This window comes from Echiichthys vipera, assembly GCF_963691815.1.
Source record: "Echiichthys vipera genome assembly, chromosome: 12".
Taxonomy (NCBI): domain Eukaryota; kingdom Metazoa; phylum Chordata; class Actinopteri; order Perciformes; family Trachinidae; genus Echiichthys; species Echiichthys vipera.
This window is the reverse complement of record NC_139837.1, coordinates 22269880-22286588: the sequence shown is the minus strand read 5'-3', so window position 1 is coordinate 22286588 and position 16709 is coordinate 22269880. Positions and strand designations below refer to the sequence as shown.

General features: G+C 41.3%; 1 protein-coding gene across 1 annotated transcript in view; it reads left to right on the top strand.

Annotated features, from left to right (window-relative positions):
• The window catches only part of atrn (attractin), a 149942-nt gene that overhangs the window by 73849 nt on the left and 59384 nt on the right, over window positions 1–16709 (top strand). The window contains exon 25 of the mRNA XM_083924040.1: window positions 8244–8305. Within this exon, the coding sequence (XP_083780166.1) occupies window positions 8244–8305 (62 nt within the window). The remainder of the gene's footprint in view (window positions 1–8243; window positions 8306–16709) is intronic.

Sequence of the window (16709 nt, the reverse complement as noted above, 5' to 3'; positions counted from 1 at the left end):
CACACGCTTCCATTTGTGAGGAAAAGGTAGGTGGAGGACAGACAACATAATTGTGGTGTGTTTAAACCACTTCCTTACTAACCGTGATTTTAAAATGCAGGTCTTACCACAATAAGCTGCACGAATGGCAGTATATATATAATAAATATAAAATACCAATTTTGTCGGCTGAGTCCACTGCAGAAGAGTGACTGAAGCTGCCTTTGTGATGCTTTCGATTCATCTTAACTGGACAGACTAGTTGTGACAGTCAGAACCAGACATTCAACTGTGACATCTGTGGATCAACAACCACTGGCTGATGTGTTGAACAGGGGAAGAAGCTGACTGCTTCATAATGACGCTTGAAATCTATAAATGGGAGGCTTTGACAATGGAAAGTTTAAATGTATCACCATTAGATGAACAAAAAGGAGGGAATGTGAGGGAAACAACCTTCCTGATTGCATTTTTTTCCCATCAAACAATTAGATGTGCCTGACATTTTTTCTTATTTTGCCGGTGATTCTTTAAAGCCAAGTCATGTTGCTTGTTCAAGTAATACACATACATTTTTATTATAATTTTTAATAATAATAATTTATAATTTCTAGAGCAGCATGACTTAAAGGAGCATATACATGATAAAAGCATGCATAACTCAAGTAGAACATGAGTAGAAATTTTAAAGGGCCAAGCTGTCCTGAATATTCACCGACAGTAGCAGCGCTTCTTATGCTGAGAATGTATCTATTCATGCACTTTGAATAAAAGCAACTACAAAATTGCACGTCAGGTCTCCTAATGTGCTTTTATGTGCAGAGGCTCGTGTGCATGTGTGTAAATAAATAAACACTCTTCCGCACACAGCCCCACATAGTTTGGATCAAAGTGCAGCAAAGCTGTGGTCAATTTTCACTGTGACTGGTCAGCTTGTCTGATTTAAAAGCCACTTTTCTACTCTATAAACCAAAAAGTTGGCTGGTGAAATGGCAGAATGTACATGTTGGCAGTCAGTCACCAGTAAAATGTGGTCCGGGGGGTCGGGAAGTTTCCTGCATTTGGTGTGCAGAAGCTTTTCTCCAATGTTGATGTGGCTGTAGCTGTGAATAGGGCTCTGTATCTGCTTGCCTGGTAGCTTGTGTGCGTGTGAGGCTGTGTGCGCGGCCGAGCTACAATCACAGCTGCACTCGGTGAACCGCTGCCATGTGGCCGACTGATGGAGAGAAAACTGTCCCTCAATAGTTCCCTCACTGTACCGTCAGAGGCAAAGTTCTGCCAGCATAATGTTAGTGTTTAATACCTATAAATTCCTTTATTTGCAACAACAACAAAGTCGATTCATTTCAGTCACAGTGTGAATCACTTGGGGTACTTTAGATATAAAAACACCCCTCAGTAGTGCTGCACAATATTGTTTTTTCATCATATCAATCTACGCAATAAACACATCGTAAAAGACACTTTTTTGAGTTAGTTGAAAGAGAGTAATGCTTAATCGTGCCTTTTGTGTTTAGTTGAATCATCAATAACATAATATTAGAAATCATTTACATTGATTTATTTTAATTCAACAAACAAATTGTTGCATTTTAGCACTGTACTGAAACCAGCAGGAAGGCAGAACTCAGGACACTTTAATATCATTATTTTCCTCATATTGTGCAGTCCTACCTCTTAGTATAACACAATATTTAACAGCACTACAGCCTCAAAAATAATAATAAAGTGGAATCTCAACAAAAACCTTCATGAAGATCAGATTTATTGTAAGACTATTGGATATGGAAATAGTTTCTCTGTTTGCCTGTGGTTTGTTGCCATGGTATAAGTGCGATAATGCACTCTGTAGTGTCCTGATATAGACAATAATGGACTCTATTATTGGGATCAAGACTGCTCAATTGGTGCCCTAGTCCCAACAGATTTCAGTACCTTTGAAAAGCACTTTGCAAGTAGATATGGCTGAAAACATTGTGAAGTGGATTTGTTGAGTTTTGATCAGTTCTAACTCTGGTCCATAGACTGTGTAAAAATGGGCGTAGCATACCCGTCGGGGTCCGTTCTCTCAACCTCTCCTCTTCGAGTCGCCATCTTGTCAGACTTTGACTTTGCCTCATTTCCTCTTACCAAAAAAGGACATTGATCTGACGTTGGGAGGAGGGAGATACGTCCATCTGGCTGACTTATACCTCCGAGGAGAAGTGAGGACCAGAGGCTAGCTGTCACTCAAGAGGCCGCACCCCTAATTATTCATAAACTTTAATCTCCAATAAAATAAAAACTAACCTGGTACAAAAAAAATCACCCCCTCAGTGTTGTCATGGAGATATGACATAAACATAGGTTTAGGACTAGAATGTTTTTTTTGTACCAGGACTTAAATAGGTTTAATTATGCTGTGAAAACATGGGGGCCAATGAGAAACTGCTCTATTATGAAACCTACCCATAGTGGACACTCACAGAACTGCAATCTTTGGCACTTCCTTATTGGATCAACCAGGAAGTCGCTGTGGTTGGGACTTGCTGTGGTCACACATCTGCCCTCAAACAATTACTACAAGTGCTTAAGAGGGGGAGTAGAATATAAAATAATATAAATATAGCTTTGTATTTACATGCTTACACGTTTAGCTGTTATTAATCCATTCATAGTTAGTTCATGGCTGTTTTGCAGCATGATAAAGGAGAGGATGAACTCAGCATATTATTAAGTTTAATTCAGTGAATGCATGCATTGCCAGGATTGGCTGGTGCTGCTGTTGAACTGCAGGCTGCTCTGGGCCTGGATTGTGGTGCAGCCTGCCCACCTGTGTGCCTCCTCGATAACTTTTGGTGTTTTGACTGGTTGCCCTGTGCAAACTCCTTCCCCCGGCCCTCCTCCTGAAGCGAGAAAAATCCTGCCTCCATCTTCCATGCCCTGCCTTGTGAGTGCTTTTTTTTAGTTCTCTCAGCTTCAGAACTCCAGCTGCTGCCAGCCAGCCTCAGGAGATCTTTAGTGCAGCTCCACAGCAGAACAGGGCTTGAGTTGAGAGTGCCCTCCCCCTCTCAGCTTCCTCTGGCCCACCTCACCTTCTGTCTTGCTGGGTGGGATAGAAGATCACCCCTGCCCTTGAAACTAAAGCATGCAAGGTCTGCTAGCGTGACATTGCTCTTCCTTGCAGTCATGGAGCTTTACCTTCTTCAGCGAGGTAACATTTTCTTTTTCTGCCTCTGCTCCTCGTCTCTAAAAATCATTTTTCACCATTTCTTCTTAACAGCAGTTTTTCTTTTGTTGCCTTTCCTACTCTCCTTACTTTCAGTGGTCTGCTGCAGTTTGGTATTGGGATGTGTGCGGGTAATCGTAGGCGGTTGGTATTCCAGCGTTGGCAGGCAGAGATCGCAGTGTTGGGAAAACGGTTCATAAACAGCAGCCGAGAAAGAGCAAGGGCAAAGTGGAATGTTAAGTTGAAACACATGCTGCATTCAGAGTGGGCTGTGTGCAAGCTAAGCCCTCTCTTTCTCCCGGCTTTAGTGTGTGCAGCTATACAGAGCTGTCTCTCTTTCTCATGCTCACTCTCCGACACACCACCTCAAGGTTGCTTCTGTTTGCTTTCACATGGTCGGAAGTAGCATTAGACGTGCGTACCATTTGCAAAGAGAGATGTTCCACTTGTTGCATTCCCAGCCCATTCTGTTGCATCATATCATTATTTTACCCCCAAAGCTGAATAGTTCAGCTCCAGCCCTTAGAATCTATAACGAGTTTCGCCCTTAGGTATATTAGATAAAATATATAAAACATCTGATAAGCAGGAAGAGCGCTTTGATATAAATGACTTTGACCCACCTAAATTGAGATCCTTAACAATGGCCAATGTGGATCTGTGATGACTTCATCACCGTTGAGCAGCTCTGATCATCAAAGCAAAATCAGCTGCGTTGAGATTAGTCAGTGAGGAGTTCTCCCACCCCTCTTTTTTTTTTTTTTTGTTCTCCTGATGAAGAATGAATCTGAATTTAATGATGTTTGTAATGAAACGCAAATCCCAGACTAATTGCATTAAAGAGCTGTGATCTCCTGTACTGTGCCTTAGTGAACATGTCATGATATGGTAGAGATTAGAACAGCCTCCAATTTAATACCTCAGCTGGCTGGGCCTGCTCTGCGTATCTGTGTGGACTTGTGTAGTGTTTATCTGGGCCATGCACGGCTGCCTGATGGAAGTGTTTTGATACTGATCACAGAGAGGTTAGCAAACACAAACTAAGCAGTTTTGCCGGCTTGCAACAGTGTACAGTACAACCTAAAATCAGCCTGCTACTTATTGTTGGAGCAGTATATGAAATTGTATGCAGACACATTTAAAAGATAAATAAGATAATATGCTTATTAATTCATTTAGAAAATATTCAGAAATAAATACATTTTAATATTAATACAAAATGCAAAGAATAAGTTAAATTAAATAGATAGTAAATGAAGTTCTGTTTAAGGATATAAACATAAAAATACATATTAATAAAAACAATCAGCTGTGTGTCACCATTATCAGTTATATCAAACATAGGATAAAGTAGAGATAAGATACCATTTTTTTTAATAAACTTTTTTCTTGTACCCCAAGCCCCTGCATCACACACACACTTAAAGCATAAATGTGCTTAAATCCATGTTAAGAGCGAGATAAGTTTTTTACAATAATACAATGATTTCAAATAATAAAATCAGATAATAAATAATGAAGTCCCTATTAGAGACAAAACCTCTTGACACAACAACAAAAAATAATAATAATTTGCTCACAATAATTAATTTGGATGGTATAATCTTGTCACCAACAAAAAAACGAGTTACTATTACTTTTAAGCCTAGAGAATCTTCATCCATGCTGTGAGGCTGTACTTGGCGTGGCGCTACAGGAAAAGTCAGGGCTTCACCACAGTTAGTGGAATACATCTGGGAACATTGATGTCTGTACAAAACCATCCAGTAGTTGCTGAGGCAAGTCTGTGTGGAAGTGGTGGACTGACAGACATGCACCGCACTACAGTATTACCATACAGCCACATCATTGTATAATATGTTACAAATGTGCTATAAATATGTATACAGACTTTTAGAAACGCACAATAAAGCATTAATCTTTATTAGCCCCATGGCTTAACCAGTTTCCCATGAAGGAATGTTCTGTAATACAGTCCTGTGGTACTGACAAACTTTGGAAAGGAGCACGTTGGCACACACGCATAAAAGTATGTCACACACACATATTTAAATTGAATTTCCTTCTATCCTTTCATGTGGAACCTGTTGAGCAGCTCTCCCTCACACCGATAACAACACTTTCCTTCAAAACTCCAATATAGTTCAAGCAACTGTCAGAAGCCATTAAAGGCAGAATATTTTGCGGCCTTAATGCCCGGCGGCAGGCTGACAGGCCCTGCTGCGAGATTCTTTGCAGCCCCTAAAGAGTCACCCTCTGCTGGGCACATAACGAGTGTGTCACCCGGGCCTCCCGCAGCTACTGTCAGCCTGCCTCTTGGTGACAAAGCACAGCACATGGCTGACACTTGAGATTAGCCGCTACAATAACTGTTATCGCACATCTTCTCAGCGAGACGTCCTGCTTGTACTTTTCAAAATGGGAGTTATGCATGTGATGACATGACGCTGAAGCACCTTTGTTTTTTTGTTGTGTTGAGGAAGTTAGCGTTATCCTTGAAGGGCACAATTGTGTCATTAGAGGAGAAAATGACTGTTTGTATTTCTAATCACCTTGAGAAATAGATGGCTCAATGCTGCTGTCACGAAGTGAATGGCGTTTCAGCACACCAGCTGACAAGGCTTCTCAGATAATTCTAAGCTTTGCTCTTAAAAGAATCACTGCCACTCACGGTTTGACACCATCTTTGATAGTTTTTTTTTTAATCCTTTCATTTTAACCTCCCATATACACTCATCAGCACAGGAAGTGAAATAACCCCTCCAAACCTTTTCTCTTAAATGCAAGTACCTGATTTGAGTCTTAGAAATGTTTTACCTCTGCTTAATATCACTAAGTTGTATATATTTTAGCACAGAACTTTTAGTTGGACACAACAAGCTGTCTTAAGACATCAACTTGGGCTCTGGGAAGTTGTGATGGTCATTTAAACCTTTTTATTAGCCATGGGATCCTCATTGAGGTTGAGATGCAGTAGAATGACATTGGTCAAACACAAAGTAATGAGGGGGTGGCCGGTGGCACAGTGGTTTGAGCAGTTGCCCCATGTAAAGAAGCTGAAGTTTCTTGAGGGTGCGGGTTCGACTCCAACCTGCGGCTCTTAGCTGCATTTCCCTCCTCTCTCTCACCTCATTTACAGTCTTTCCTATGTAATAAAGGCTTTAAAAAACTGCCCAAAAAAATCTTTAAAAAAAAAAAAAAAGATATGAGATTATAAATTCATGAATGACATTTCTAACAACCATGATTCCATCCTGTGAAATTCAATTCAATTAAAACTCACCCCAATAACTAAGACTAACTACTACAAATACATTTGCTAATATTCAGCTACTAACAACTATTAAAAAAACTAACAGATTCATTATGTGATGAAACAAGTTTGGTCTACAGGTGTAAAGCTATGGCTCTTATCACTTGTCCTAAGCTAGAGTGAGCTGAAGAGGTTGCAAATGAGGAAAGCACATGTACCCGCTGCTTTAAAACCCCAGAAACGGTAGTTAAAGTTTGGTCCGTGTACCAGGACTGTTGCTGGATTAGTGGTAAGTCCGTCTCTCTGATGCGGTCCCGCCAGCACTGGTCTCGGCTCTCATGAGTGGCGACCTCTGTCGTTCTACTTCAGTTTAGGTTGTAGTTGTTGGATGGATCCTTGAAAACAACAGTGCAGTTGTCCTTGGGCTGTAACGAGATGAAACTTCAATGTGGTCTGGGTGGCGCCCCCACAGCCAGTGTCTGCATTTTTTTTTTTTTTTTTTTTTTACAATTTTGAAAATTAAAAAAAGTATAAACGAGTACTGCACCACACTGCCTTAGTGTTGGTTACTCACTTAAATCTATGCTGCTGACATCTTTTTAAACTTTTCTCTCGGCGTATTTTGGCACCCTGAACTTCTCTTCACTGTTCAACAGTCTGGAGGAAAATGATCACACTGAGAATTCGGCGCTCAACAGTAATCAACAGCAACACATTAGCGAGCCAGATGGTGCTGACTACACAAGTAAATTAGACCCAGGGCCGTTCACAAAACACTCACACCCCTCTGTCATCTCACCACAGAGGCCAATGCCTTTGGCACTCTGTTGCTCTTGTGTAAAGTCACTGTAGATTTATACACATCCTGACCCATCCAGCCTTTCTATGCATGTGTTGTAATTCTTGATTACATATTAAGTATTCATGGACTAATCCGACATGCACACAGCTGGGTTTCCTGGCTTTTGTCTTTTTTCCACCCTCCTTCTGCCTTTTCTCCTGGAACTGTATGCAAATCCCTGCTTTGCAGAGGAATAATAAGCAGGAGTGTTGATAAGTTCTGGGCTAAGGTGTCACCTCAGAGGAAAGATGCATGAGGGGACTTCTGCGGGCCTTAGGCGCAGTATCCTGGTGATACCAGAGAGAGGCAGTGTTGTGCTGTTGCAGGAATATGTTCATTGTGAGGCATTTTCAGGGTCGATGTAGGCGTAAGTGTAGACACAAGGAGGGGGTGGGGAGGTGGTAAGGCACTTCCAATGTTACCCCTGGCAACCTTGATTAAGACAGGATCTCGTTGGTACAATTGCTCTTGTGATGATTACATAGGGAATAATTCTGCCCACATGTACAGGAATGAAGTTTTTTTTTACACAGGCTGTGGGCAGCTGAGAGGCCCGGCTGTTGCTTTGACAGGCATGCAGTCTGGAACGCAGATAAGCAGACGGACTGGGAACCTCCCAGTAGTTGTGAATAAGGAGTTAAGAGTACCATAAGGTATAAAAAAAAAAAATCTGTCATTAAACGTGTGTATAAAATATGCAAGTACAGTCCTAGATTGACAAGATAGTGTCATGACTAAACATATACTTTCCTAAATTGATATACATAAACAACTGTCTTTGTGAGCGGAGGCTGAATTATCTCCCCTGCTCATTTGTGTGCCTTTTATCAGATCTACAAGGTCAACTCCAGTCTAAAGCTTGCATGTTTATGAGTGTATAATGCTGACCCTCCTGTTTTAAAATATCCTTTATTAAAGCAGATTTCTGACTCTGTCTGTTGTCCTCTCTTTCCCTTTTATAGATCGCCTTCTCGCAGCACAGTAACTTCATGGATCTGGTGCAGTTCTTTGTTACATTCTTCAGGTGAGTTAGTCTCCTCTTCCATTCTGTCAAGTCACTTATTCCAAACCACAGATGTGTTGGTGGTAAAGCGGCAGCAGTTGCCTCTGTGAGTGTGTGATGCAGTGTGAACCACGCTGATAGATCACCAAAGCTGCTCTGCTGTGCCTGTGCACCAGCCATTACTATGAAGAAGCACTGCAGCTCACTGCTTTATAGGAGCTGGTTAGCCGTCGGCACACACATGCATCTCCTGTTGTCCTATTTCATTCACCCACATCATGCACGCACAAGCACAGACGCTTATTTAATGGCACCAAGTAAACTGGGAAGGCGGAGGTCAACCAAAAATTGTAATTATTTTTCCAATTCCAGCTTTTCGGTACCAGAGCAGAGTGCAGTGTCCTTTTTGTAGCATGAAGGATTAACATGTAGTGTGTTTGAGGATTTGGGTTTGCGTCCCCTCTCAAAATAACAGTGAATATTATTTTTCTAACCATGATCTTTTTGCCTAAACTTAATAAAGCTGCCTGTTTTTTGGGCTGCTTGCAATCAGGAAAAGCTCCACAAAATGCTGAAAGAAATACCCTGATATACAGTATGAAGCAATACAGGTGTCATTATGACATTATCATCCTTAACACAATGAGCTGGAAGAGAGACAAAACTGTGGTCACAGACGGCAGAGGAGGGGAGGGCGGACTCTCAAGTCAATTACATTGTATCAGATCAATGAATAGACTTCTGTACTTGACGATACCAGATACTGTATTTTAAGCAGTGTCATTTCTGATGTTCTGGTATCTAAATATCTCGTCAGTCATTACAGATTTTTATTTTTATGTAAGGTACCAGATACTTTTGCAGGCTATGGCTCAGGAAGTGATTGGAGAAAAAGTAAGAAAATGTAGACGGGTGAGGGGAGAGTTGTGGAAACCGTCACTGTACCTGTTTCATCACTTCTAAGCATATAAGAGATGATTTCATCGATCATTTCTAGCCATTATAGACTGCACATTTTTTTAAATCAGACTTGCACAGAGTGAAACATGCCGTGATCTATGTCTGTCATGGCAGCTGGATTCTCTCTTCCAGTGTCCTGGAAAACGACCTAGAAAAAAGTGAGAACCGTTTAAATGTGGAAAAATGAGGTAGATCATCAGAATTTTAATGTGGCTGGCATGATTCTCACCTCCATCACTCTGGACTTGCTTGAGACTTGAAGGTCAAGACTTGAGACTTAAATGTGACTCGCACACATGTGACCTACTCCCACTGTCGAACAGTGATGATACAGTACACCGTGACGTCCGTTCTTATGTCACTGGGGGAAGGTGAGGCGTTTAAAGCTGCTAAATCGTTTAGATACTGTCAAGTCGCTCATTTCAAGTTTGGCCTGTATGACAGTATCCCATATACAGTATCTTCTGTGTCTGCTTATTCAACAGTGAGTCAAATATTCAAACACATTATTCAGTATAATGAAATAAATATGGTGTGGTATCTTTTTGCTATGCACACATTTCCCCATGGTTCACATGCAGTTTGTGGTATCTTTAGAAACCTTTTGGATCTTGATGAGAATTCAAAAGGAATTTCTCAGCAGGACTTTCATCATGCTGGTTTGTAAAGATGGAGACACTGTTTTTTTCTGGTAGTGCTGAACACGTGTGCATGTGTTGAGCTGTGATGAATCCCTGAACCTCGGGAACTGTAATGTATTATTGATTTTTTTTTAAATAATAAAATAAACGAGCGGGACCAAACATTTGGCACTGAAGTGTGTTCCATGCAAGCTTGACTGCATGTGCGTACATTTTTCTCCTGCGTGTCCTGTTTGCTCGAGTGTCCAGAACCCAGAGGAGAAATGTAGGACGTTTTTGTGCTTGTGTCGTCTCCACAATGTCCTGCTGTTCCAAGTCATACTGTTTTTATTGATTCAGCAGCCGTGCACAGGCGGAGAGATTTGATGGAGTTGATTTGAAAGATTCTCTTTTATTGTATTTTTGTGACCAGCCATTGCCAATAGAGTCAAGATCAATAACAGTATGTTTCAGCATCCACTGAATAAATCACTGAGGTTTATTTTGGATGCTATTCAGCTGTAAACATTGTGGAAGTGCTGTTGTGTCCCTCGTTCCCTTTTCATACAGATGCAGACCCGGCAGTTGCTTGCTCATGGTGCTTGTATGTTAAAACAAATGCGTCAGCATTCAAATGTTTGCATGTCAGCATTCAAAGCATGCAGCCTGCTGCTGCAGCGAGCAGGAAACACAGCAATCCATAATCTCTTTCCTTGCTCCGCCTTTCTCTTTACCATCTCCCTCTTTTTTCATCACGTCAGTCCTTTCCTCCTTCTTTCTTTCCTTTTTCTTCTGTTTTCATCTCATCATTTCCCGCTTCTGCTCTCTTTTCCTCCCCTCCATCATCTCTGCTGCCCCCCCCCCCCTTCACTCATCATTTTTACATTCCCCCTCCTTCCTTCTCCCTCTTCTTTTGCCTCTCCCAAGCTCCCCTGTAGAAAGGATGCCCCCCCCCCCCCTTTATTTCCTCCTCCTTTCATCTCTAGCTCTCCATCTACCCCTTCTGTTCTGGTTGTCCTCCTTTATTTCTCCTTCTGCCTACTCTCTTCTGATACTGGCTTCCTTTCCTTTGTCAATCTCTCTTGTTCCATCACCTTCTTTTCCTCCCTCCCTCCCCTCTCTGTTTTCTTTCCCCCTAGTCTCCCACCACTCCTTCTGACTTGCTCTTAATCCCACAGCTCAGTCTCTTTTTTTTATGTATGTGCTGCCTGCCACTGATTTAGCACAGATGAGTAGAGACCTAAAGTTAGCGAGCTCGCAGCCTTGTCCCTGTTTGCTTCTGGTTTCTCCGGGTGCCGCATTGTTTGTGTTGCGGGGGAGGAGAGGGATGCTAATTAACGTGGAAATTGTTTGCTCTTCTTCACTCTGACTTGTCTTATAATCTCACTCTTTCTCACTCCTGGTGCTTTCTTTCTGTGCCATGTTCCCTGTGGTGACAAATGAAGGTGGTGCCATCCCGTTATCTGCAGCACCAGCAGAGACACCCCCCAAAAGCATTCTCCAGCCACAAAACAGATGGATTAAACATCAGCGTTAACAATAAAATGCACTCACATATTCACGTCCAGCTGTCCAGCAGCTTCTCACCTTAGGCTTGTTATGTTGCATCATGGCTTTTAAAAGTGAATCAACACTTTTCCTCTCCCCTGTTTTAAAATCAAGCAAAGTCAGGAACTTCCAGAGTTCCAGCATTTATAGAAAACTTTATGAATGTTGTATAAATTGTATGTTGTCTCTAGTTGTGCAAATTGAAAGTGTTCCTCCAGGCCTGGAAAATCCTTTGAGAATGTGAAATTTTTCAAAATATTTCTTGAATGCAATGAAATTGTGTTCTTTTCACTTTAACTGTCATGTTTTTAATTTAAAACTCGGCTGCTGCTAAAGCAAGCTCCCTTTGAAGTGATAGTGACCTGAATGACACATTTCTTGGCTACATAAGTCCAAACTGCTGGATGGAGGAAGCTGAAAGAGCTATCATGAAATGCGTCTTCTTTAACATTGCACACTGGGACATATTTGTCATGGAAATATCACTGCAGTTATGGCTATTTTTGAAGTCGGACTTCCTACATCATCTAGCCTACATTTTTTTTTCTCATCCAACTACTTCCCCAAAGTAAGTTTGTTTATGTCTTTCTGAATCTTTTTCATGAAGCCAGTAGTCAGCATAGGTGCATTTGAAAGTGGTCATCGACCTACAGAGGTTACATCTGGGTGTGTCTCAGATTTAATGGTCCTCAAATATATAATTTACCAAAGTAAGGGAAAAGCCACTTTAATGTCCTACTCAGCCATGTGTTCATATTTTAGTGTAGCAGTGAGTTCTGCAGAGTTAACCCGTTTTACAGCAGTGTGGGTAAAACAGGAGAGACATCATGTTTTGATGTTACTTTAATCCTGAAAATAGAACGAGGTCAGTGCACGTTGATGAAACTGTCAGGATTGTTAAGACGCAAACACTCAGCTTCTCTAACCTGCAGTGGGATCGCAGTTATTTGCTGTGGGACCTGTGTAAAGTTTTATTTTTGATGGCTACATCAGAAGAGAAAGAGTTTCTGAACTATTCCTCCAGAACACTGACAACACGCTGACCTGTTGTGGTGTTTACTACTTAAAAAAAAAAAAAACTTGACTTAAAGTTGCAGCAGGTAAAAAGCAAAAATAAAACTCCAGAATTTGAAGCAGAGTGAGACCTCTCTGGCCTGAGCCAATAGGAATGCTTTCTCTCTCAACTGACGATACCATAATGACTATAGTTGAGTCTCTTTCTTTAGCGTCTTATAAAACGGGTTCTTTGTCCCCAGGTCATTTTAATACAACTCCAACGGCATAAGTACAGTGAAAGAGTTATGGTGTCATGTATTCAAGCTTCATGTGAATCAGCGTCAGGCAGCCTCATCCCCCTTGAAAAATGTCCTCCTCTTGATGATGGAATTATTAAAATTTAAAACTAATTTAATAATCTCAATTCACCTCCCTTTGCAGCGTGTTATCACGGTTGTGTATTTAAAATTATTAGGGATTTTTCTTTTTTTATTATTGCTGTTGCGGCTGTTGGAACAGAGGGGCGGTGTAATTTGGTTGGGGCAGAGGCATTAAAGGAAGGCTGCCCGCCCTGGGCCAAGTCTGGGTGGGTGTGTGTGGGTGGATGGCTAAGGATTCGATGAAATGAACAAATCACCCTGCTGCCATAAAGAGACTGAAATTCTCTCCTCTGAGAGACAAATGTACATCAGAGTTTTCTTTCTACATCTGAGGCTTCCGTCTTCACTGTTGCAACCTTCTGCAGTCAACTGTTCTTCACTGGTTTGTGTATGTTTTTCAGCTTATGCTTGGTTGGGATTCTGAGTATCAAAGCGCTTCCTTTAAAATCTACCCGACGATGAATTCCTAATCACTGTCATCAGCATGCAGCAAGCAGAAAGCAAGCAGCAGTGTTATTCCACTCGCTGACCTTGTTCTCAACCATTTACCTCGTTAAAGCGGAGAGGTGATTAGTGTCGTCACTGCCGGGTCTCTTGAGTCAGCGCGCTCGCTGTATACGCCGCCCTCCTTCTCTCTCTGCTTCCTACTGTCAGCTCAGCCACCGCTTCCCATCCCCTCCTCCGCAGGGCCTTTAACCCAGAGTCTTTTTTTCTCATACAGGTGCTAAAATTATACTATTTTCTAAAATATTACTCTTGCCTCAACGGTGCCTGAATTTACATAAATCACCTTTCGCTGATGTCTTTATCCTTAACGATTTACCAAAAGTCGAATCAACAATGAGGATACCACCCAAAAAAGGGCGGAATTGTGCAAGCGAATAATAAATAAGTTTCGTTTCAGAAAAAAGAAATAGAGAAAGGATTTTGTGGCTTTTTCTCACATTTTCATTGGTTAAGATGCAGTCTGAACAGGTGAGCTTTCAGTCTGAGACAAAAGAGGATCTGCCCTTCCAGTTGGTTTTGTTTTTGTCATGGCAAAAACAAAACCCACAGTTGACAACAAGCTAACAACACCTACGGTGATTAAAACACTCGGTGTCGGATCGGTATGCTCCCACAAAAATGGGCTTTTCTCTCTGTTTCCTGAACATGAGCGCCCGTGACCACACCAGCACTTATCTGAAAAGTTTCAAGATTTTGCACTCGAAGCAAAAAATAGATGCTGGAAAGACACTTGAAAGCAGCTTGGGTGACGCAGGTGCTGGTCCTCCGAGAACCAATCTAGAATCAAGAGAAAGACCGCAATCCAGTTAAATTATTCATTCGTAGTCGGATGTTTCGGGCAGGCACCCTTCCATGGCAACAGTTGCAACTTTTGTATCTGGCAGTGTTGATTGGAGTGCTGTACTTCGCTTGATTTTACTTTTGAGGATTCAGCAGCACCCATCGACACACAACATCGTTAAGCATGTGGATTTATTATCATTTAAGACAAATAAATGAAGCTTGACCCATCCTCTCTCACACACACATGCACCCCACACACACACGCACCCCACACACACGCGCACACACACACACACACACACGCACACACACATAAAAAACATAGTGGACACTCGTGCATATTTTGGCAGCTTGAAGTAGCCTGCAACAGGACATAAATTATTCTGTTGTTGTGGTTATCATCTCACTATTCAGCCTCTTAAACGCATCTGTGGTTAGACATTGGCACAGTAACTCTCCCCAGTGCACACACACCGTCTTTTGTGCACAGTTAAACACACAACCACACTCAGAAACACTCTTTATTCAAACATAGGAGGCAGCTGGCCACTCAGTGGTGCTGTGTGCCCTCTGAGCTGTATAATTACCCTTCACGCACACACATAATACGTATATACACACCTTTCAGGGTTTCTTTTCCTCTACTGCATCTTTAAAGCTTCGGACTACACGTGTTGGGGTCGGCTCTATACAATCAATTCCAAATGTCAATTTTAATGACCATCCAGTTAACGACAGATCATTCCCAATTATTTCCCCTGTGGTATTTGTTCTCAGTGGCTTCATTATCGAGCCGAGGGCTTTTCTATCTCCCAGTTCGCAAAGAGATCCATCACTATGATTTGTTGAAAAGCGTGACATTGACCCCAACCAGGATATCCCCCCTGGAGCGCGCAATCTTGCCGTTTCCTCTCACTCACGCTTGTGTTTGTACACAAACGTCGGCCAGCATCAGTGTCACCAGCCGACCTGACAGGGAGGGTGATGGATGATTGACAGCAGGGCAGAGTGTGGAGGACTCTGCAGCACAAAGACATCAACCATAGCTGCGATTTCAACCGTCAAGCAAATGCTTTTCAGACTTTTGAATGGTTGAGTTGTATAAACAGACTTCCAAAAATGATTAATATTATTCATCATTTGCATTCAAAACTGAAACTAAATACATGCGTTGTATTTATTAAGTGACATTCTCTGTAGCTGACAATCAGTCGATAGTTATTTGATGACAGAAAATGAATCAATCATTTTGACAGAGGTTTAAAGTCACTGTGTAGAAATTGCCAGCCCCAGTTTGCTGAGAGCTCTTCCTTTTCTTTTTTTTTTTACATATGACATATTGAAAGATGTCTGCACATAGTAACTTTTAACTGTGGAAGTCATTTTATCAAGCACAAATGCTCAAGAGTTTTTGTTTTCAGCAAGCCTGGCATTAGCGGACTGATTCATAGATATAGTTATTTCCAAAAGGCGTTATCAGCGATGCAGATCTACAAGCAATCAGAGTAACAAAAGGGCATGGCGCTGAGGCGGTGCTTTGAAGTAGGAAAAAATGACGGGCAGGTCACAAAATTGAGAAAAAAATCATATAAATACACACAAAAAATAATACACTAACAGAATATTGAGTCATATTTGCTCAGCGCTGCAGAATTTGTCTTTTTGTAAATTGCCAGTTACGTCGGTAATTACATTCGTCGGGGTGGGAATAACAGTCACTAACGATAGGATACTATCACAATACCACTGTATCGTGTATCGCAGAATTTCATCTTGTATTGTGAAACCATTGTTATCATGGGCAACGAGGGTTTCACAATACAAGATGAGATTCTGCGACATGCGATACATTGCAAGACAATCATCTTCAATAAGTCACGATATCTGTGTAACTGAAGAAGGGAAAAAAAGGCAAAGGCAAGAAATAATATATTTATTCACTGCATTATTCACTGAGATGAAATAAGTACAAGGAAGTGCACATAGTCTTAGCTTTGTGCCTCTTGAACACATATCATCATTCCACTGTAAAATTAAACATTTCTCATAGAAAAAAAAATATATATTGGGCACAAGTTTATCATTGATTTATCGCAAGCAAAAGTAATCCAATATATTGCTCTTACAATATTTTGTCCCATCTCTAACGGTTGGAACCATTCCAGCATGATGCTCCTCTATAATCAGTCATCGTCTTAAACATGAAATGAGACGCCCCACATGAGATAGATGGTTGTGATTGGTCCATTCAGTACCTGGTCGGATGGAAATCCGAGGCGGGCCAGGTGTACTATACCTTCCAGAACAAATAAAACATGAGCTCGGCAGATATCTCACTTTTTATTGTACATTTTTTACCATTGTAAATACTTTGAAAAATAACATTTTTGCTATTTGGACTGTTGGTTTGACAAAACATGACATGCCAAGACCAAGGTCTAGGTAATGGCTGTATTATCTTTAGCCATTTTTTTTTATTAGAGTTTATAGATTAAAGTTATTATTGAGGTTGCATGTTTCAGCTAGTTTTAGTTGCAGCTCTCCTCCGTTCATTCCTTTACCTACACTCTTGACACATGATATCATTCAAAAACACACCAACACTTGCACAGACTGTAGTGTGTAGTGTTT